This window comes from Ipomoea triloba, chromosome 6, assembly GCF_003576645.1.
Source record: "Ipomoea triloba cultivar NCNSP0323 chromosome 6, ASM357664v1".
Taxonomy (NCBI): domain Eukaryota; kingdom Viridiplantae; phylum Streptophyta; class Magnoliopsida; order Solanales; family Convolvulaceae; genus Ipomoea; species Ipomoea triloba.
Genome location: NC_044921.1, coordinates 22667419 through 22690270, shown reverse-complemented (window position 1 = coordinate 22690270; position 22852 = coordinate 22667419). Strand labels below are relative to the sequence as shown.

The following is a 22852-nucleotide window of genomic DNA, read 5'->3' as shown; positions in this document are numbered from 1 at the left end:
AGAAATGCCACATCAGACGCCATGTCAGGAAGAAGACTTGGAAACCTGCTAAAAGTTCTAGGTGAATTTTTTATTTTGGTTTGTGGCTCAATATATACGATATGAAAGTTCAGGGTGCGGTATGAATAATTGGATATAGTTCATGCTGCTAGATGGCACTTTAGCCAAAAACAAAAGAAAATTGAAAGCACGAGAGCCCAAAGCAAAGTTAAATACACTCAAATTGCCTAAACCCTATGAAAATCCGAAACCCTTTGCTTACCCTTTTTTTTGCGTATTTATACATGAGGCGTTTGGTAAAAAATAAAATAAAATTTCCCGATAAATTTCACAAAATCTCTCGTCAATCGTTGCCAAGATTTGGCGATAACCAACTTACCAAAAATAAGAGATTACATTTCTAATCTAGAAGAAAAAAAATGTTTTATTAAGGCAACAAATCTCCCTACATGATCGCCATCCATTATTATTGTCTCCAAATTCTGCCAATCTACTCTTGTTAATACACTCAAGAATCCTCGTTCATAATCACTTCGTCTCCCTAACTAGCATGAGGGTCCAATGCGGAACACTCTATTCAAGACATGCTAACCAACCACTCTAGGACGGACCGTTTGAGTCTTTGTAACCCATCCATTAGATCTATATACCCAAGTCTAGTCACACTATCCAAATGTTTAATTTGGTCAATGAGATTTAACTCATATTATTTCCAATAAAGTTATTTTAATCAAATAATTAAGATAGATAACATGAGATATATAAAGTACAATATATCATAGGAAAGTTTTAATATGTATAAAAAATAATATTTTCATATAAAATCATCTGATCTCCCATTGGATCATCAGATGCATTAAAAAATTACCTACAAATATTAAAAAAAAAGATGTTGTACATTTGACTTTTTAATCCATCAAAACTTTTTTCTTCATACATTTAAGTGCATACCCAAAGATCCAAAATAAAGAATTGGAAATCAAAGAGATCTGAATCCTTCAACTTTTGTGTTGATGAATGCTGCCTTGTCATTTGTCAATGTATAATAATTAATGAGTAAAGCATGCATTGTGATCATAGTTGATAAACGAGGGAGGTAAATTAGTTTAAATTGTACATAACTAACAAATTCAAATTGAAAAAGTTAATGAAGTTAAACTTAAAATATTGTGTCTATCAAATCAATTGTCGGATCAATGCGTACGCCCAAAATAGAAATACTTTAAAAATTAATAAATTTTAAATTTAAAAAGATCCACCACCTAACTACCTAAGCACTAAGCCACTCCGAGATTAGTTTTATCCCAATTATTCAGTTTAATCAAAATTAAAAAAATAGTCAGATTCAGCCACCGCGGCTGTAGTTGACTTCATCTGCTCGACTCTTGCAAAACTCCGAGCCCGTAGCCCGTAGGCCATAACTACTCCTTTGTACTGGATACCACTCAGCTGCCGGGGAGAGGACCACGCCGGCGCGATGAAGGTGTAGAGTGATCAATTTCAACGTCTCTTCCTGGAGAAGGAAATGGTTCAGGAAATGGCGAATTCCAAGCCTTTGTTCCTGACGATCTACGCCACCGTGGCGGTCGGCGTTGTCTTCTCGGCTTTCTATGTCTTCTCTGCCGTCTACTCCTCTTCCGCCTCCTCCTCCTTTTCTCTCTCGCCGATTGCTCCTTCCTCTCCGTCAGGTACATTCTCACTCCACACTCTTTATGTGCACACTGATTGCATCGCATACTCGCATGCATACTTGTTTAATTCCAATTTTTCGCTTACCAGCTCGTAATGGCCGTAGATTTTTGCATTTTCGGTATGCTATTTTTAAAATTTTGTTAGAATTGAGTATAATCTGAATATTTCACTCACCGGAGAAAAGAGAGCGAGGCTGACCAAAATTATGATAGTTTTCACATAAATTTGAGCTGGTAATAATGCAGAGAGATAATGAAACGAAAGAGGAAAGTTGAACTCTGTGTATTTCAGATGGAGTCAACGGTGGGAGCTAATAATTTTCTTGGTTTGTGGATTAATTGAGTGGTTTTTAGTTATTATGATTCTGAATTTTATATTTATGGAGGTGTATAGCAGTATAGGTTTGTTCAATTGTCTACGAACCCTCATATTTTTGGTAGAGATAGTGATGTAATATCTCTTGCCTTGGTTGAGAGTACATACATTTGCTGTACACCATGGAGATCTTACTTTGATGCTGTATTGCGGTGAAATCTTAATTCCAAGTTGAGTCTATGATGGAGTTAGAAAATAGTGATGTCAGAAACATATGTTCTATCTCCTCTTAATGTTTAAATGGAGTAACTTTAGGAACCAACAAAAAGAGCCGGTTGACGAATCAATAAGTGAAGGATTGAATTTCTTTCCCCCAGTTTGCTAATTCAGTGAAGTTATTGAACCATTTTGATATTGCCATCTTTTTATAGTATGAATCTGTCTACCTTTCTACCCTCATCTTTAGGCTTTAGCACTTATGGTAATATTGAACGAAATAGAAAACTTTCTTGCTGTTTTTGAAGATCTTTACTTCTGTAATTTATCCTCAGAACAAATTTTTTTTTTTTAATAACTTCATCTTTGAAAATTGTCCTACCGAGTAACTGCTGGGGAGGGGGGGTTCGTTTCCTATACTTAATAATTTGCTAGCTGTCATATGGATATTTTATTTCAGATGTACCGGCAGCAGTTCTAACTCAAATACATAATGAGTCTCTAAAAGAAACTGTTGGTTCACCTCAAGCACCAAACACCCAGGCGAAAAGCAAGTCACTGAAACCTATATGGAACTCTCCCCCTCCCGGTTCACGAATGCCATCTCTAGAAACTTTCAGATTGACCAAAGAACTATTTCAGGAAAGAGTGAGGGACAATGTCATAATTGTGACCTTTGGAAACTATGCTTTCATGGATTTCATATTGACATGGGTTAAACACTTGACAGATATGGATGTCGACAACCTACTTGTTGGTAACTGCTCTTTATCTTCTTGATTGCAATGAAGAAAATATGCTGGCATATTCTTAGTTATTAACATGCTAACGACACGCAAAGTACTGACAAATATAACATTTCCTAGGTGCAATGGACACCAAATTATTGGAGGCTCTTTACTGGAAAGGTATACCTGTTTTTGACATGGGTAGCCATATGAGTACAGTAGATGTTGGATGGGGCTCACCAACATTTCACAAAATGGGAAGGGAGAAAGTTCTTCTAATAGATGCTGTCCTACCTTTTGGTTTTGAGCTCCTAATGTGTGATACTGACATGGTGTGGTTAAAGGTAACTCTTCACCTCAGCATTTGCTTGTCATTTAGATCAAATCTTAATATGTATCTTTCAACTCCTAGTTATCCACCATTTTTCAAAGCTTATGGTTTGACACTATTATTTGCTAGTTGTTGGTAAGCCAGTTGGTATGAAAGGCATCTGAAATCAGTCAACAGTTACCACTTCATGTGGAACTCTATTGACCTGCTCTAGTATTTTGTGGACTCGCTTGTAGAAAGAATAGATTGAAGAAATTTCCTTATCTTCACTGCGAAACAGAAAATAATAATATGTAGTAGTAATAGTAATAATAATTGACATGCGAAGTGAGGTACTAAACTTTGTTTAAAGAACGAATAATGTGTATTGGTTCAATACTATAGCATTTTTATTGAAGGACAAAATTTTCCTCTTCTAGGGAATATATGGGAACTTATTTACTCATACTCGTTTTTTTTTTGGGATGGGGGTGGGGTTTACTCTTGTGAAGGCTTTATTTACACCTTCCTTTTGTATAAAATCTTAGTTATATTCCAGAGGTGAAGGACTCGAGGTTCTTGATTTACTTTTCTGCCTTTTTGGATCTTTTAGTATGTCCAGTGGATGACTTGGTTTCAACTTCTTCTCACTGTTCAATGCCATGCCACTTTGTATGAACATTCTTTTTATTACATGGTATGTTCCACAAACAGAATCCTCTTCCATACCTTGCACGTTTCCCTGAAGCAGACATCTTGACATCCACTGATAGTGTTGAACCAACAGTTACAGACGACAGGTTGGACATCTGGAAACTAGGTAAAGCTTGTTTGGATCAAAGTGATGCTTATAATATACTATACTATTTTCAGAAAAGATCTTTGTCAGTGTTGTAGCTGATATTTGACATTGTCATATAATTGGAAAGCAAATGTATGGTTTCAGTAATTAGACTTTATTTGTACTTCGGACCACTAGTACAGTTCTAGCAGCCATTTTACTGTGGAGAAGTGTTTTTGCTGTGCAGTTGGTGCTGCTTACAACATTGGAATATTTCACTGGCGGCCTTCAGAATCCTCAAAAAAGTTGGCAAAGGAGTGGAAAGAATTGCTTTTAAGTGATGATACTGTCTGGGATCAGAATGGTTTCAATCAGATCATCCGCAGACAGTTGGGCCCATCTGTTGATGAAGACAGTGGACTTTTTTATGCTTATGATGGAAATCTCAAGTTGGGACTTCTACCCGCAAGTATCTTTTGCAGTGGGCACACTTTTTTTGTCCAGGTACTTTGCCTTGTATAACTGTATAAGAACATAAATTGTCTTTCTGAATTCATACTTGTAAAGGTTACGGTGTCCAATATTCAATTTTGAAATTAATTGGTCACTCCATATTTATCAAAACTTTCTTTTCTTCCTGTTTTGATACTTTGGTAGTCAATGTATCAACAACTCAAACTAGATCCCTATGCGGTACATACAACATTCCAATATGGAGGAACTGAAGGCAAACGCCACCGATTACGTGAAGCTAAGATTTTCCTTGATCCATTGGAATATTACAACCCACCAGGTTTTCTCCTTTCATATTATATTTCCCCTTTCTTGTTTACATACTATTTTTCTCATTTATTCTGAAATTGAAATTCTTCGAAAGCTAACACACTATAACTTCTTACTCTCTTCTAATCAAGGTCAATATAAGTTAAATACAAATTCAACAAGAAATTTTTGGAAGATTATTTTTGTATGTAATCTTGAGAGCTCTTATACATATTAGTAAGCCACCTTCTAGTAGAAAGAAAATGTATTGAAAAGATTAGTCATTACTTAATTGTGTCAGTGAAAATGCAGTTATATTTTGATGATCTTGGTTTGCTCCATAGACAAGCATAATTTTTCTATTGCATGCCTTGTGAAATATGTCTTTAGTTGTTCAGTGCCATGATCTAATCAATTAAAACATTTTGCAGGGGGTTTTTTGACGTTTAAACCATCTATTCCCAAAAGATTGTTACTAGATGGAGAAAATAATATTGAATCACACTTTTCTCTTGTTAATTATCAGGTTGGTGCCTCTAACTTCATCCAACCTTTTTTCTATTAACAGTATCTTGCCAAATTGAATCACCTTAATTATGGTTCAATTGTTATTTTCAGATAAAGCAAATAAGGACTGCACTTGCTGTTGCTTCACTGCTAAATCGCACATTGGTGAGAGCTATTCCTATTTTTCCTTTTCATATGTAAGGTGGCTGCCCTAATTTTGAAATGCGGAATATTAACTTTGCATTTTGCTAGAATTGCCAAAATGAATGATAAAATTTGAAGATTCAGAGAAGGTTAATCAATCACCTTTTGTGTGGTCAGTAATGATGTCTGAAGATGCTATTCACCTCAGTACTGCGGTTTCTTATCCCGATAACCATAGTAGAAACCATTTGCAAGCATTTTCTTTATCAGGACTCTGGTTCTGAACTTGTTGAATTGTCACTCTTTTCTTCTTCTTCTTTTTTTTTTTTTTTAATTTTAGCACAACCATTAGAGCAGTGGTTACATTGTTTCTTAATTTTTCCTACAAGAGCAATAACTTTTCTATTGGATTGGTTGTCTGTATCCCCACCAAGCAATATCCTGATTATTTGTGTCATTCTTTGTGATTTTAGGTGATGCCTCCGATATGGTGCAGGTTAGATAGGTTATGGTTTGGACATCCTGGTGTTTTGGTGGGATCCATGACGAGACAGCCTTTTGTCTGTCCTTTGGATCATGTGTTTGAGGTACAAACTTCAAAGATGCGTTCAATCTGCTATTAACTCAAATTTCTTCCACTAAAATGACAATCAAGAACATAATTCTTGTTCCCTTGGTTTACAAATTATGATGCCATCTTAATTCCATCAGCAAACATAAAACATGTATAATACTTATACTATGCCCTTAAAGTTTCAAATCCCATTCAAAGTCCTCCATGATTAAACCAAGAAAGCAATTTTTTATTTAATTTTTTTTTTGTATGTAAAGAGATTATATTATTATATATTTATATCAATAGGCTCTTGCATTTTGTAATATTTCTTAAATCTAATACTTGAAATTTTTTTCTTTGGTTTGATGAGTTAGTTTTGGATATATAGGTCTGTGATGATGTTATTAGCCATACTTGAGTCATTTTCATACATTAAGTTATCTTTTGGTACTAAAAACATTACTGGTGACAGCTCATTGGCATTTTCTAAAAAATTCCTTTGAACTTGTCCAAAGGAAGAAAAGAAACAAAGCAGTTTATAAAATTCCTTTTAATCTGTTAACAATTTTGTCTTTCATCTAACATTGCTTGATTAATATCATTAGCAATTAAGCTTTTCCCATTTTGTTTGCAGCTAGCTGCACAAGCTTGCATGCTTACTTTTCATTGGAATTGCGTTGTGACTACTAACTTGCATAGTTATTTGACCTTTAGTCACTCTTGAAAAGTTTCTGAATCCAGAAAGAGGATTCTGAAGAATCACTAAGCAGTTATGTTTCTTATTTTGGCCTCATTGTTTTGTGTGATACATGTTATACTTCAGGTTAATGTGATGTTGAGGGAACAACCAGAGGAGGAATTTGGACCTGGGATCAGTTTTAGGGAGTATTCTTTACTTGACAACCCATTAATGCCCCAAGAGGTGTAATTCTTGTCCTTAAACTCTTTCATGCAAAGCTTGTAAAATTTTGTCCCATTACCAAAATTTCCAACTGTTGCTTTTTTCATTTAAAGGTGAAAGAGTCATGGCTTGATGTGCAACTATGCCGAGAGGGATCAGAAGGCTGCCAACTTTCCAACAGTACTACTGCAACAGGAATTCTTAGATTCCCCAAGAATAGTACTGAAGAAACGGTAATTAAAGAGATTAACTAATGATTTGTGTTACATTACTACTAAATGTTACAGAGTATTTGTTTTATGAAAAACTGAATACTAAAATAAATGCATCATGTATTAATGTCAAATAAACCAATAAATTTTGTAGGATGTGCTATTTGCATATGTTTATTTTGTGAACTAAAACGATATACTTATTCTTATGTAAATAATATACTAAATGTATAACAACTGATAACAGAAATCTTATGCTGTAATAGTCATTACAGTGTCTTTGAGTGGTCTATTAAACAATAAATTTAAAATGTCAAAATCTTCTGTCCATGGTAATTAATGTTTTTTGCAAGCTATAGGAACCTACATCATGTTTCTGATACTAAAATCTGTCCGCTTTATCTATACTCTTTTGTCCATTACTTTTACGAGTAACTTCTACTGGTTCATTTTGAACAGTTCAAGACAGTATTCTCCTTGTTCAAGGATGTCAAAGTAATTCAGTTCTCATCAATGCAAGATGCCTTCCAAGGTTTTACTGACAAGGTAATTCTTGCTCTCTCTACCTCTCTGTTTATGAATGTGCTGAGGTTCGTCTCGTCTCTCTTACAATGAGATGTATATGTATTGTATGGATCAGGCCAGGGAACACAAATTCAGGAACCGTGTCAAGCGGTATGTGGGTATATGGTGTTGTGTGGAAAACCAAACACCAGGTCACATATACTACGACATGTATTGGGATGAGAAACCTAATTGGAAACCAATACCGCCCCAGAGTCCACAAGAAGATCATCCCCCCTGGTGAAATCCACTTGTTGGTTTGCTTCTTACATCCCTACACAGACACAGCAACTTCAACACCGCAAAAATGGGCAAAATTTCCTGAACTTTCTCTATGGCTAACAGCCTGCCTAATACCCCACCCATAGTGAGAGAGCGGTAAGTTGTAGCAATACTCATAGAACATGACCTACAATGCCTTTTGTATATTTGCAGAGACAACATTTTACTAGTCAAACATGTAAATTTGGCTAAACACCACTTTATTCTGTTTATGGGTCGAACCTAATTAGAATTCAAATTTTGTATTCAACAAAACTTCACTCTTTCAGTATCTGTTTTTTTGGACATTCACTTTACCTATCAAAAGGAGATTCTTGACTACAAGAATTCAACAGGCTGTTGCAATAATAAGAATCATTTGAAATAACCAAAAATTTTATAGCTGACATTTTGTTGCAGATCACAACCAAATAAATATAAAAGAGACCATAAAACCAGTGGCCTAGTAGCTGCAAGAAATATCCAATCCAAAATCCAAATTTACTGACCAGTATTAAGTTGGTTGTTTTTCATCTATCTCCAGTGAATACATGCATCTTCCGGAGGTTTAAAAAAATAAATACAACAGAAAATTTATCCCAAAATGGCCCAAGAATATTGAAGAAAAACATATCAAACCAAAGTGTCAGTACTACACTAGTAACTAACAAATACTGTAAAAGATAAAGACACAATATTGCAGCACTATAGTCCGGGAGTTGCAGTTCTCTTCATCAATGAGCCTCTATAGATTTTATGAAGTCTTTATCCTCCTCACAAAGAAGTGCGCCTCTTATACCCAAAATGTGGCATTTGAACCCCGTAAACAGGGCTTCTTTTCAACACCTCCCACCTGAGGGAAGGATGGAGCTTCTGTTATACATGTAGGCACCAGCGGCATTAAAAGAAATGACGAAGCTCATCTCTAACCTGTTGCACAACAATGATTAGCTCAATCATCCAGGTAATAATAGGATCCAGCATTCTTTTGTTCCCGGTCCTTGGTTGAGTCAAGTTTGTTAATTCGTGGGCGGTAATTGGTTGGGTCCCGGCGGAAAGTGATATCCAGATGCTACACAATTCAAATAAAGTAGATTAGTAAGAAACAGAACCAATAAGACCCACTTCTTTAAGGTTTGTGCAGTTGAGTTTATGGTGGTAATGCTCCAAAGTGAATATGCACAACCAAAGTTTTATTTGTTTTCATACAGAGAAAGCAGGAAAATAAAAATGACATGAAAAGAAGGCTTACAGATAAGAATAGGTTCATTCCCGTCAACAATGATTGTGGTGAATTTGCAATACAATCCACCGATGGCTTCCCTTCATACACAATTACTCTATCTGCCAGGTAAGTTGCCATTATGAAGTCATGCTCCACCACAAAAGCTGTCTTCTTTGCATGAAGTATAAACCTCTTAATGACTTTGGAAGCAACAATACGCTGCTCAGAGTCCAGGTAAGCACTTGGTTCATCTATCAAATATATGTCAGCAGGCTGCAAAGAATTCCGGAAACAAGTTAGATTTAAACTTCAAAATGGTATTTTTAGAACTTTTCTAATTTCCAGAAACTTTAACAACAAAGCAACTAAACAGCCAATAATATGAAAAACTAGACAATGCAAATTTATGAGGTTCTTTTGGCTAAAATCAAAGGTATATGATAACTACAAGAACATCAGGCAACATTAGCAATTAATTTCTTTGGTGGTTATAGAGAAACAAGAGTAAACTATAAAACAAAAAGTAAATTATACAGCATGTGTGATAGTCTAGACAATAAGAACACTATATTCACATAAAGAGAAACACGAGTATATGATAACACAATAGGAATACTATATTCAGATATGAGGTTCTTTTGGCCAAAATCAAAGGTATATGATAACTACAAGAACATTAGGCAACATTAGCAATTAATTTCTTTAGTGGTTATAGAGAAACAAGAGTAAACTATAAAACAAAAAGTAAATTACACAGCATGTGTGATAGTCTAGACAATAAGAACACTATATTCAGATATAGAGAGGAGCAAATAAAAAAGCACATTACTCTTTTCTTTTGAGAGGGAAGGAGTGGGGTATAATTCTTTCACAGAAATTTCAGGGAAAAGGAGTAATGGAAAAGAAGTTCCAAAAATCCAACTCTTGTACAATGTGAAAAACTTGGATTTAGAGTACAATTTGAGAGAATTCTAGGGCAACTCTTTGAGAGAATTTACCTTCCCAAGACACAAAGCTAGGGCAACTCTTTGCAACTCTCCACCAGATAGGTTCACAACTTCTTGATCCATCAATTGCTCAATTTGGAGAGGCTTCATTACATCTGAGATAAATTGAGGATGTGTATAGGAATCACGAATTTTCTGATGTAGCAAATGCCTTACGGAGGATTGAAATTTTGGACTAATTTTCTGTGGTTTGTAAGAGACATTAAACTCTGGTATCTCCACATCTGAGCCTTCTACAATGTCAGGCTTCAGCAATCCAGCCTACAATTTCAAAGTGTTAAGGGAAATAATATTCAAAACCTTGATAATTGGAACCAACTTTGAGCAAATTACAAAAGAATAATGCTATTTGTACACACTTCAAAACAAAATTGACTTGGCTTTAGGTAAAAGTGTGTAAAAATTAGTGTGCAAATATCATTATTCTTTACAAAATGGTATTGCCAAAAGAAAATGCATACCAGCATTCGGATGAATGTTGTCTTCCCAGTACCATTCTCACCAAGCATTACAATAATCTGGGAGTCGGTAAATTCACCCTCAACAACCTTGAGCTTGAAATTACCTTGTGTCTTTGTCATGGTAGGGTATTTATAGCGTGCATATGTTTCAACTTCTTCAGCACTTTCCTGTGGGGTCTCAGCAACCTAGGGGCAAGGGGAAAAATATTTAGTTGATGCTGTAAAAATGCATGCGGCAGTAAACAGTAAACTGTACCTTGAAGGTAAGTGATTCGTCACGGAATCTCAGATTTTCTGTTGGCACAAATCCTGCCAAGAATATGTTAATTCCTTCTCTAACAGAGAAAGGAAGAGTGACAACACCATATGCACCAGGTTTCCCATACAGGCAGCATATGAAGTCCGACAAGTAATCAAGAACACTCAAATCATGTTCCACAACAATTACATAGCTGAAACAAAAAGAAAACATAAATATAACACAAGCTTTAAATCCCAATCTAGTTAGGGCCTTAAGGATGGCTATAAGCATTAGTACAAGTAAATAGGGTACTGAAGTGCTGAGCAAAAAATAGAAACAAGGACACCACAGAACCTGTTGGGCCGGAGCAAAGATCTGACAACTTGAGCAGCTTTAAGCCTCTGCTTCACATCCAGGTAACTAGATGGCTCATCAAACATGTATATTTCTGCATTCTGTATAGCAACAACAGCAATGGCAAATCGTTGAAGCTCCCCACCAGATAAATCTCCAACATTGCGGTCCAAAACCTGATTCAACTCAAGATCAACACAAAGTTCTTCTTTTATATCTCTCTCATCCTTTTGATCAAGCACTTGCCCCACATTCCCTTGGACAGCCTTGGGAATATGGTCAACATACTGAGGCTTGATTATAGCCTGGGAAAACAAAAAACATTTACATCATATAGTGGTTAGTGGTATACTGATAAGGTTGATAAACAAAAGATTACTATTCTTTACCTTGAGAATAGTGACACGAGCTTTACTTTCACAATATTCAAAATAAGATTAACAACATCTAGCGTAGTCAATTAGCCAATTTTCCCTCTTTTTTTCTTCTAGTGATCCTTTCGGCCAAATATGTATATACTTATTTGGTTTCTTAAGACAAGTAATCATTAATCAATAATCATACTTACCTCCCATATGATTGCACAATTTAATCTTCACTATCTTCTTTGGTAAAAAAAAAAGGTGGCTTATCAATGCTAAAATTTTAAGAGTAACAAAACTAATGGCTATTTTAGTAATTTTTCAGGAGGAAAAAATTAGGGTTTGGGCATAATAACACTTGTTTTTTCTATTTAGACAATTACCCTACCCAACAAGTAGCTACGCCAATGAATTCAATTAAAGTTCCAACAGTATGTAAAAAACAGTATAAGATCATCTAACCAAGTAAACTTGTCAAATCTCCACCAACTACTTATACTGTAATTTTAAATGTTAATTGTTAAATCAAACAACTTCCAAATAGCAAATATGAACAGTCTAGAACAGGCACTATCCCTGTAGTGCAAGAGCAATCGTAAAATAAGTTTCAATATGTATTTCCTTGTTATGTAGTATGATTTAATAGCTCTAGCTATTATATAAGACCCATGTAAAGTTATTATTGTTTTTTCATCATATTAAGGCAACACGATGTCTAGAGTTTCTTATCAATACGCCCTTTTGAAGTTGCGATGGCAGTGGTATTAGACTAAATTGACTCCTGTATATGCATTTTGGAGCATCCACTAAGGCTCCTAAAAACCCTAGAATCCTTTTCTCTCCAATATTATTGCATTACCTTCCTTATCTTTCTATGTTGCTAAATCATACTAGTTATTTCTAAGAATTCCAGAGCCTATCTCTAAATTTACAACTCAGTGGGGGTTAGTTATTGGCCGAAAGATAACTTGCAGAGCCACATCAGCTCTATGGAGAAGAACCAATGGCTAAAACCAAAAAGTGAAAGACTGAACACCAGCAGCACAACTTGACCTTTAAGATGAGAGCCATCTAAATTGGCCTGCATGATATTCAAACTTCTACTTCGGTAGATTTTCATCTCTGAGAAAGTGCACCATTACGCAAGGCTGATATAAAACAGTTGGAAATGGTGCACAAGCCTCCCACATCATGCAAGGTCAAGGAGAGAAATCTCAGCATCTTTGCACAGACAGCCAAAGAATAAATTCCAAAATCCAAACATTTGTGACTTGTAAAGATCATCAACACAGCAGCCAATTAAGACAATTATAAAGCACCTTAAACAGAAGAACATAACTCACTTTTAAATTATCTTCCAGAATACGAGTGAAGTAATTCTGCAATTCAGAACCTCTGAAATAAGTCAATATCTCTTGCCAGTCGGGAGGGTTCTGCAACAGGCCAAAAGAATGAATGAATAAATAAGATGAAAGGTAAGCACTCAATCTAACTTTTTAAAGCTGAAATTGAAGAATAAAATGAATTGGATTCAGGAATTACATTGAAGCGTCCCAAATTAGGCTTTAGTTTCCCAGCTAAAACTTTAAGAGCAGTTGATTTTCCAATACCATTTGTTCCAACCAGGCCAAGAACTTGTCCTGGTCTTGGGACTGGCAACCTGTAATAAACATTTTCAAAGACTTTAAATAGTGAACGAGAGTGTGATTACTCTTTAAGGATTGCAGACTGACCTATGTAATTTAAAAGTGTTAGGACCATAACGATGTGTTGTATCCTTGTCCAAGTCCTTTGGCAGATTGATGATCTGAATTGCCTCAAAGGGGCATTTCTGCATCGAAAAAAACAAGATCAATGAGGTGGACACATATGAAAATTTATAGGACGCTGCAAAATATTCTGATTGATGCTACATTATTTACAGACCTTTACACAAATACCACATCCAATGCACAACTCCTCTGAGATGAAGGCAATCTTGGATGCAGGAGTCACCTCAATACAAAGTTTTCCTGCAGGCATAAAGCATTGCCCATAAAAATTCAAAAGTCCTAAACCCATTGCTACATTACCAAGTTTTCCTTCTCAATAGTAGCAAAAGAAAAGCATAACCTCCAAATATCAGACAACAGAAAATGTTATAGGAATACAACTCATGAAAGGAAGAAGAGAGGAGGATGGGGGTTGGAGCTTAAGAAGGAAATTTCTTTAGCAAGACAACTATTTGCTCCAAAATCAAGGTTAGAATAAATTTCTAAATAAGAAATATGTTTTTCTTTTCTTTTGCAACAATAAATTCCCACCTTTATCTAACTTGTTTTATGGAAAATCTTTGCCAATAACTTGATTATTGTATTGCCAGTTTTTGCTTACCTAAAAAGGGGATTGCATTCTCAAAAGCCTACATTGATAGGAAATTTTGTAGGTTTATAACAATGCACCAACTGTCCCAAATGGCACACATTCATATAATTATAATGAATAAACACACTATCTAAACGTGAAATAAGTAGATACAGAGATAACAAGAAAAAAAGTAATAAAGGCTCAAACTTTAGCACTGAATTATTCATTTCGAACCTTCAACATCACTGAACACTAATCAACAATCTTAATATAAACTTCGCTTAAAACATCAGAACCGCAAACAGAATTAATCAAAAATTCAGGAATAGAGAAAAATAACACCATAGATGGATCATTAAAAAATAAAGCTGACCAGAAATTCGATGAATTACCAGTTTTAACAACGGGGCAGCTCTTCTTGCATTCCTGACGGCACTTCTTTGGTTTACACTTATCAGAGCTGACTATAGCAATACGAGTCAATCTCTGATCCGACATTTCTCTCTTCACCAATCTGTTCTCTCAGAAACCCAAATTCAGAAAATCAACCCAATAATATCGGCGTAGATAGATTATATAGAGAAAGTAGAGAGACAATCAAACTTACCTGTAGCAGAGATTTCGATTGAGGAAGAGTAGATTGTGGAGCGTGTGGTGGACGCAGGGAATGGAGCAAGCTAGGGTTTCTTAGAATACTTTGAGCCTTTTGTATGAATTTATGTTTTCGCCCACCATGTTTACTGTATTTATTTGGAATACGCCTTATAATTTGAATTCAGCATTTATGCCCTCCTAGGATTTGTATTTCTTCATATATATATATATATATATATATATATATATATATATATATATATATATATATACTTTCTTCCTAGTCAATTACTATAATTCTTTTGGTGTTGGCAATAATTGAACAATCAAGCCCCATAGGGCTAGTTTAAGTGGACACCTCAAGTCAACACTCCAATGACCAATAGTTATACTATAAATCTGAATCCACATTGTAAGGTGGATCCGTGTTCATTTACATATTGAATGTTCACATTTTGAATTGGTGGATCCGTGTTCATTTACCTACCGAATGTTCACAAATTAAATTACGAAGATTCAATATATAAATTGTAAAATTCAATATGTAAACTGTATTTTAGACTCGAGATCCACAATGATTTGCCCTTCAACAATAGTGTGGGGGTTCAACTCACAACAACATATTGAAGCTAGGGCTCTCCAAGCCTAGTGTACCCTTGGGCATTGGCGATTGAGCTCCAGAAATTGACAGATATATAAAAATGGAAGGTCATGGTTATAGATTCTAAAGGCTTAGATTAGTCTCGCGTATTAATGTATAAATATAAAAATGGAAGGTTATGGTTATAGATTCTAAGGCTTAGATTAGTCTAGCGTACTAATATATGTATAAAGTATAATAAGAAAGATCAAACATCCAATCGGACTAACGGCGTCCAATTCGAAAGAAAATAAAGACAAACAAATGGAACAATATTTTAGAATCAACACAACGCACTTCTAATTTAAAAGTTCACTTATTACTCCGTATTAGATTGAGATATTGTGTTGAACAGAATGTATCCTACAATGGAGGGTAGGAATGTAGGATTATATGCAGAACTCCTGTATATAATATTTTCAGTTTTTATTACAGCCCATAATATTCACATGTGGAGGCTGAATCACATTCTTAAATCAAGTATGAAAAGAAATGCTCACTTAGTCACTTCCAACAAGCTCATAATCATAGAACACATAATTTAGTGGACAATTATATATAGGACATTATTATCTCTACTACCACAGAAGTTAAGATTAGTAATCTTAAATTGCAGTGTTTATGTAAAATGTAGTAGCAAACTATATCACTTCCACTTCCCGAACCCATGCATCCCATGCTTGAACTTGCCATGACCAAAAGGGCCATAATGACCATGCTTCCCGTGCTTGAACTTGCCATGACCAAAACGGCCATAATGACCATGCTTGCCGTGCTTGAACTTGCCATGACCAAAACGGCCATAATGAGCACCTCCATGTGGCAAGTGATGAGAAGATCCATGTAAAAATTGACTAGCACCATAACCAACTACCGCACCTGCAGCTCCAGTAGCTAACATTGCCCCCATACCAGATCCATGTCCTGAATGTAATAAGGATTTAATACAAAAGATGATGGAATGAGGAGTATTCGTTGCAAGATTACTAAGATGTACCATATATGTTGATTCCTCATTCATGACCGCTATACATCAAACGTTTTGGGGTGTTCAAAAATCAAAAATATTTGTTAAGAGAAGTGGAAGGACATGAAAGGAATAAAATCCTCCAAAATGGCATGCATAAAAAGGTCAGGGAGGAAGGCACCAGATGCCAGAAAATTTAGCCTGCTACGGAGAAAAGCAAATTAAAATAATTCTTCAAGTTACCTGAATGATGTGGAGCAGATTGACTAGGATAAGCGCCTGGTGGATGCCCTGGAGGGGGATACCCTCCTTGGGCTGGTGGATATCCTTGGGGAGGATAACCTGCTGGTGGATAGCCGTGAGGAGGATATGCCCCATGCTGTGGAGGGTAAGTCCCAGGCTGTGGAGGGTAAGCCCCAGGCTGTGGAGGGTAAGCCCCAGGAGGGTAAGCCCCAGGCTGTGGATGGGGATAGGCCCCATGTTGAGGATAATGTCCAGGAACAAACTGACCAAGGTTAGAAAACAATCCCTTGTCTTGTTGATCAGGGTGATCCTTTCCTCCTCCCATTTCTCAGAGTTATCAAAACAAGAAGTACCTATCAGATAGTGAATAAGAAACAATGAGAAAAGGAAGGAATGCTTTCAGATGACTGTCTCTTTTAGTGTGAGCATGGAATCAGATTCAGAACATTACTTTCCCCTTGTTTTCTTTGTTTGTTTTTTTAATCTCCTCGTTCTCATTTAGAAACATAATCAAATTCAATGTTGCATACTCAATACTAGATCACCTGTCAAGCACTAAGTGTTATCTTTCACCAATTGCTTAGTCTAGTAATAGACAGAATGCACGTCAACAATCAACAACAAATGTATACTGCTGTTCCACATCACTGCAGGGATACATAAACTAATATAAAGGGATAAATGTTCTCCATTCCAGAAGAAGGGTATGAGAGATTGAGAGGTAATCAAATATCTTCAACTAGCCTTTGTCTGGCAACAGATTAATGTGCAGAATTCTTCCATAAACTCTGCCCTGTGAGCCCAGACACCCATTCATTCACTGTAACACTGACTATTAATGTAACAGATTCTAACCTCAACAGCCAGGTTAAAGCACCTCAAGAACCAAAACGAGAAACATAACCCTAATTAGCTCCCCTTACTACAACAGTCAATACAGAAATGCAACCCCTGTAAATTATTGTCCATTGAATTTATTTTATCTTATACATTACTAATGAACACCATACCAAACCAAGTTCAAAAAATCCATTTGATAATATCTATTTCATACAAACTGCAGTTCCAAATTCTATGAAATCATGCGGTACTACATCTAACTCAGAAATATGCAATCTAAATTCTGAATACAAGCAGTCAAACCTGAAATTGAGGGCTTTCACACACAGAAATTCCAAAGATCACAACAAGATCTGGCATATTAGGCTGATCATTCACAGTGGGAAGTAAAAACAAAAACAAAAACAAAAACAAAAACACAAAGAAAGCATATAAAAGAAAAGTCAAAGCCTCTCACCACTCTTTGAACTAGAAGCGAACAATCACCTCAAAATTCGCAAACACATTCAACAATTCTCCAACTCTAGGAACACATAGATCGTGAAGCTACTGACGCGTGATCATCATAAACATATAAACATTTGAGTTCAATTATATACATGTTAAACAGGAAAATGCATTAGATATTAGGGGCAAAGCTAGTAAATATCTTACGGATTTTCTTCGTAACGGATGATGAATTTCAAGAACGGATAATGGATAGGTACTCCCACCAAACAACAAAAGTATAAATTGACGCGTTCTTACGCGTCTATTACGTGTGAGAGACATTAGGTAGATATATTTATCATATACAAATAGAAATCCTTTTTAAATTACAATCCTAGGAGAACAACGTTTCTGGGAGAACGTATAATAGATTTGATTACCTTCCATTAAAAATTTCATTATCTAATAAAATAGTTTCATTTTATCTTATATTAGTAATTTAATTTTTAAGTTTAGATTAGTGCTTTTAAATTTTTATTTTGATTTTTTGTTCAGGTTAATATTTTAATATTTTCATTTTATCTTATATCAGTAATTTAATTTTTAAGTTAAGACATTATATTGTGATTAATTGTCTTGATTTTTTATTTTTATATTTTTACATATTCATTATAGAATCATTCATAACCAAACATCAATATTGGTAACATTCTAATTCCATAAATGTTACATTACCTTAAAATATTTCTTGAACCAAAATTTGAAGTACCATGAAAATTATTGAAAATGAACTAAAAACAAAATTTAAAATCTCATATTCCTTGCAATAATCTCACATTCCATGAATATGCTCTTCTCCCTTTACTCAATGCATGTAATCCACCATAGAAATGTAAATACTAGATTACTTGGTGCAAAACCTCATACTGAAATAGCCAAGCATGCTATAATACTACATCTTAGGGTGGTAAAAATATAAGATCATACTAATACGTAAAAAGATTATTAAAACTGAGCTTTACTGCTATGTTGCTACTGGTCTGGAATCCAAGATGATACACCTATACATATAACTGATACAAGCAGTTGAATCAGCAGAACCTCAGTGCAGCTTCAAGTTCCTTCTCATCATCACAGTTGTAACCCAGCAAATAAGCTCGGGCTGAAAAGACAAAGTACAACAGTTAAAATTATGGAGGTCGTGGTGGGCAGGTGCCACCGTGCCAGGCAGGTAGCACGCTGAAATTTGAATGAAGGAGAAAGCCCTACCAAATCGACCGGATCCCATGAATGGTTCCGCTTCATCAGTCCCACCACCCTGCTGCTGTTCCTAGATTTTTTAACGAGGAAAAAGCAAAAGTCAAACGAGCAACTCAATTGGCTTCAACCGAGTTGAAAGATTTATATAAACAAATACAAGGTACATGATACTTGCGCACAAGTGCAAGTACAAATGTACAAACATCTCAATTAGAGAAAATAGTTACACCATATATTAAATGTAACTCTGTTGTCCATATTTTGCTCATATAGTGTTCATCTATCCATGCTCCGTCTACTCCCACTAAAAAGTTTTTCATTCTCATAACCCTTCCTACCCCAAAAATCAAGTTTAGGTACAAAAGGATAGAATGTAAAGAGCCTGTTTAGTAACGGAAAATGTTTTTAGATTTTTGTTTCCAATTTTACTCTTCTTCCGCAATTTTCGTTCTCCAAATAGTAAACAAAAGTTGGAGAACTGGGAACTAAAATATGTCAGCTCGGCAATTTAGCCAAAACACAAGTGAACAGTAATAAAACCCACTGTTCACCCATGTTTTCTCCAAAATGGAAACAAATTTTGGATAGTTTTTTAACTATGTAATAAAGTTAGAAAACAAATTACTTCCATTTCTCAGTTTAGAGAATGGAACAACTTGAACATACATTTTCCATTTTTGTTCTCTATTTTTCTGGAAAATAAAAAATTCCCCCCATTTGCTGAACGTATGGACTTCCTTCAAGCTAGCAAACATTGTACTATTTCCAGCGAATATTGCATCAAAAGGGAAACAAGATTGAAGGTTTTATGTATGCTGGCTAAAACAATTTTTTCCTTCTTTCATGAAAGCATTTGAGCACCTAATAAATATTTTAATTTATCATTCCTAAAAAGAGATTCTTAATACTAATAAAAAAAATTCTTACCGTGTCTGGTTCTATTTCAGATGGAGACAACATTCTGTCAAAACAGTGACCTGAGATAGTACACACCAAGAGCCCATTTGTTGGATCAGAAACAACTTCTCTGCACGTATCGTCACATACTACAGGAATACAGTAGAAAATCACCTCATTTCTTCATCATAACTTATGAAATAGGAGTAAAAAGTAGTGCCCATAAAAGCAGTTCATACCATGCACAAGTCCAGTCTTCTCACAAACAAATACATCACCAATTTGATAGTAAGTGCATGTCTCCCCAGAACAAGCATGATCCACAAACACTTTATCACTAAGGCCTTTGTTTTTCTTCCAAATGGAGATTTGATCAGCAACAGTCTTATCAAGTATTATATGATCATCATTCACCTGGGCATTAAAGCCAAATAGTAAATAGGAATAGCATATAACAAGGGACTCTTACCACTGACAACTAAAGGGGGGCAGTTGAAGCACATCACTTAATAATTTTCCAATTGTATTGAAAAATGAACATCAATTAATAGTTTTGGGGAAAAATATAAGGGAGCCCTCAAACTTTAATAAATGCATATAAAACATTGGATTGAGCTCTCAGAACTTCTATTTAGTTTGAAAAAGTTTTATTATCTATGGAGTTAATAAACTCCTTAACTTCGGTCTCCGAGGGATATTAAATCCACAACTGACACTAATACCATGGATGCCAGAAAATGTAGACCCTCTGATCTTTTCACCCAAAAGAAAAATTATTGCTGTTAGCATTTTCATATTACAGCCTATTGCAAGTTGTAATTTCAAAACCTGGAGAATAGGGGTTTATTTAACCCCTAAAGATAACAGAACTATTTCAAACAAAATAGAATTGCAGGGAGATAGATCATTTTAAAGTTCAGGAATTTATAAATTTATTTATTAATGTTTGGGGGTGTTATTGTATTTTTCCATTTTATTTTATTTTATAAGAGAACTGAGAAGAAGTTCCAAGGAACATTCATTTTGATTTACCTGTGAAAGAAGAGGAGTTTGGCTTCTTTTTGCTGCCTGCATTTGGATGTAATATTCTTTGAATTCAGACGGACAATTTCTAACAAAGTCTCCCATATCCTCTGCATCACGCTGCAGGAATTATCATGTTACCCAAATCAATTACTTCAACAGAATATAATAAATTGAACAAATGAATAAATAAGTAAAACACGCATGATTTAAGGCCTCACTCTTTGCAAGCAAACATCAGTATAAGTAGAAGTTTTCCTGAACATCTTAGGGCCTGTTTCGTATGGAATTTTTTTTACTTGAAGAATATTTCAAATTGAACATGAACTTCATTCTTCAATTGTTGTTTTCTATTTCTCCAGAAAAATGGGAAATTTTCAAATTGTGTTAATCCCTGTTTTAGAGAGAAAATTTAATCCAAATTAAAATATACCTGAATGTACATCTTCTTCCAAGCAGATTCCCGTGGTCTTTTTGGTGGACGTAGACCCCATCTCATGCAGTACCTGCAACAAAAACCATTCCTCAAATCAAAGAGAAGAGGACAAAAGTGCTCAGCGGACATAAAATGATGCCAGTTGTGAGACAAGTGCAATAGAAGCTCAATTTTCATTGAGCATTCACTATTCACTAATTCCAAATTTCAAACACACAGCAAAGATTCAGAGTATGCAGTCACCCAAACAACACCCCAATATTTTTGAGAGCATTCATTGCACCTGCCTCATGTTTCCACAGTCAACAGCAAGTTGACATCACCACCCAGACAGAAAATCTTCCATGGAATTTCAAAGGCTTAATAACACTCTATGTTTTGATACTTATGTTAACCGCAAGCAACCGGGGTGTATTGAAAATGAAGTAAAATTCCTTAATTCATAACACATGGTTACATACTTACATGGTGTATCTAGACTGAATGAAGCATCTTTGTAATCATTTGTTGTGGGATAGCCTACTATTCCCCTATGTATATGGACTAAATTTGTGTTTGATTTATTTTTATTTCTATTTTCTTTTCTTCTGTATTTGAAGATTGCTTTTCCTCCAATTATACTATACCTTCAACCTTAGAGAACCACAGCCATTGTCTTGCCAAAGATTGACAAAAATTAATCAAACATGTATAACACATTCTAATGAACAGGTATAACACACTAAGACATCTGTGCCGCAAAGATGCATAGAATGGAGAATACAGAATGGTGAAGAGGCAAAGAAAAAGGGGAAATAGTACTTACAGTCGACGCCACAATGATTCATCAGATGCAGCATAGTTTAAGAATTTACAGGCCAATGAACATGAAACAAGATCCTGCAAACATTGTTCAAAATGCACTACTTTTAATAAGCAAGATATTTTTTGTCTTTGAGTGGCATAGTGTACAACTACATGTGCAAAACCAAAATGAAAAATATAATTATCCACAACATACTATGTTTTTCATAATACCTCTGAGGAAAGGAATTTAAGTATGTGATGAAGCAACTCAGGAGGGATTTTGCTAAGAACTCCAGTATCTATTCGCTTGGGAACCCGAAGAGTATTACTGCTAGTACTTGCACCATTTTTTATATCTTTAAAGGTATTGCTCACTCCAGTATTACTCCTCTTCTCCTTTCCCTCAATCTCACCCTCACCCCCATCTTTTACAACTCTCATTTTCTTTAGTACTCTCCCTTCTTCTTCATCCACGAGATCTTCATTCTCTTCTTCATAATCCTCAACTCTCATATGTTTTGACTCTCTGCCTCCCTTCTCTTCCTCCTCATTGGATGCATTCCCTTGATCCTGCTGGGCCAGATGCTCAAACATTCAATTATATAACAAAACTTCAACTTAAACGAACATGCAAACAAATTTATGTGGCACAGTAGGATGCTAGAGATATAAAATAAATCTTGACATAAAGATGAAATTAATATTTTGTTAATTGCTCCTACACAGCACATGCCCAATGAAAAGGGAAAATCTATTACATTGGGGGGGGGGGGGGGGGGGGGGGGAGAAAAA

The 22852-nt window shown here is 35.3% G+C and overlaps 4 protein-coding genes across 7 annotated transcripts in view; 1 reads left to right on the top strand and 3 right to left on the bottom strand.

Annotated features, from left to right (window-relative positions):
* The first annotated feature begins 1342 nt into the window (after positions 1–1342).
* Positions 1343–8261, top strand: LOC116023297 (arabinosyltransferase XEG113). The gene is made up of 13 exons (XM_031264290.1): positions 1343–1688; positions 2684–2980; positions 3090–3295; positions 3976–4081; positions 4290–4546; positions 4700–4835; positions 5236–5330; positions 5423–5476; positions 5929–6042; positions 6835–6933; positions 7026–7145; positions 7584–7670; positions 7765–8261. The coding sequence occupies exons 1-13, from the start codon at positions 1526–1528 to the stop codon at positions 7930–7932; spliced, it is 1902 nt and encodes a 633-aa protein (XP_031120150.1). The 5' UTR covers positions 1343–1525; the 3' UTR covers positions 7933–8261.
* A 168-nt stretch (positions 8262–8429) lies between these two features.
* On the bottom strand, positions 8430–14690 carry LOC116023298 (ABC transporter E family member 2). 2 transcript variants are annotated; one of them, XM_031264293.1, is made up of 13 exons: positions 14553–14690; positions 14338–14459; positions 13526–13611; positions 13333–13430; positions 13142–13259; positions 12943–13032; positions 11238–11542; positions 10899–11094; positions 10643–10828; positions 10173–10442; positions 9202–9447; positions 8880–9021; positions 8430–8802 (listed from the first exon to the last, which is right to left on the bottom strand). In XM_031264293.1, exons 2-12 carry the CDS (start codon positions 14441–14443, stop codon positions 8902–8904), a joined length of 1821 nt encoding a protein of 606 aa, XP_031120153.1. In that variant the 5' UTR covers positions 14444–14459; positions 14553–14690; the 3' UTR covers positions 8430–8802; positions 8880–8901. The 2 variants fall into 2 exon arrangements, with proteins under 2 accessions (XP_031120153.1, XP_031120152.1); XM_031264292.1 differs by having other exon boundaries at positions 8430–9021.
* Positions 14691–15573: 883 nt separating this feature from the next.
* Positions 15574–18011, bottom strand: LOC116022909 (glycine-rich protein A3-like). 3 transcript variants are annotated; one of them, XM_031263817.1, is made up of 3 exons: positions 17884–18011; positions 16390–16742; positions 15574–16103 (listed from the first exon to the last, which is right to left on the bottom strand). In XM_031263817.1, the coding sequence occupies exons 2-3, from the start codon at positions 16712–16714 to the stop codon at positions 15826–15828; spliced, it is 603 nt and encodes a 200-aa protein (XP_031119677.1). In that variant the 5' UTR covers positions 16715–16742; positions 17884–18011; the 3' UTR covers positions 15574–15825. The 3 variants fall into 3 exon arrangements, with proteins under 3 accessions (XP_031119677.1, XP_031119676.1, XP_031119678.1); XM_031263816.1 differs by lacking the exon at positions 17884–18011 and adding an exon at positions 17687–17864; XM_031263818.1 differs by lacking the exon at positions 17884–18011 and adding an exon at positions 17716–17864.
* A 464-nt stretch (positions 18012–18475) lies between these two features.
* Positions 18476–22852, bottom strand: part of LOC116021683 (F-box protein SKIP31) — a 6165-nt gene continuing 1788 nt past the window's right edge. Inside the window, exons 2-9 of the mRNA XM_031262148.1 lie at positions 22292–22630; positions 22080–22153; positions 21272–21344; positions 20848–20958; positions 20055–20229; positions 19846–19964; positions 18928–18988; positions 18476–18820 (exon numbers count right to left, since the gene is read on the bottom strand). Of these exons, the coding sequence (XP_031118008.1) occupies positions 18750–18820; positions 18928–18988; positions 19846–19964; positions 20055–20229; positions 20848–20958; positions 21272–21344; positions 22080–22153; positions 22292–22630 (1023 nt within the window). The 3' untranslated portion in view covers positions 18476–18749. The remainder of the gene's footprint in view (positions 18821–18927; positions 18989–19845; positions 19965–20054; positions 20230–20847; positions 20959–21271; positions 21345–22079; positions 22154–22291; positions 22631–22852) is intronic.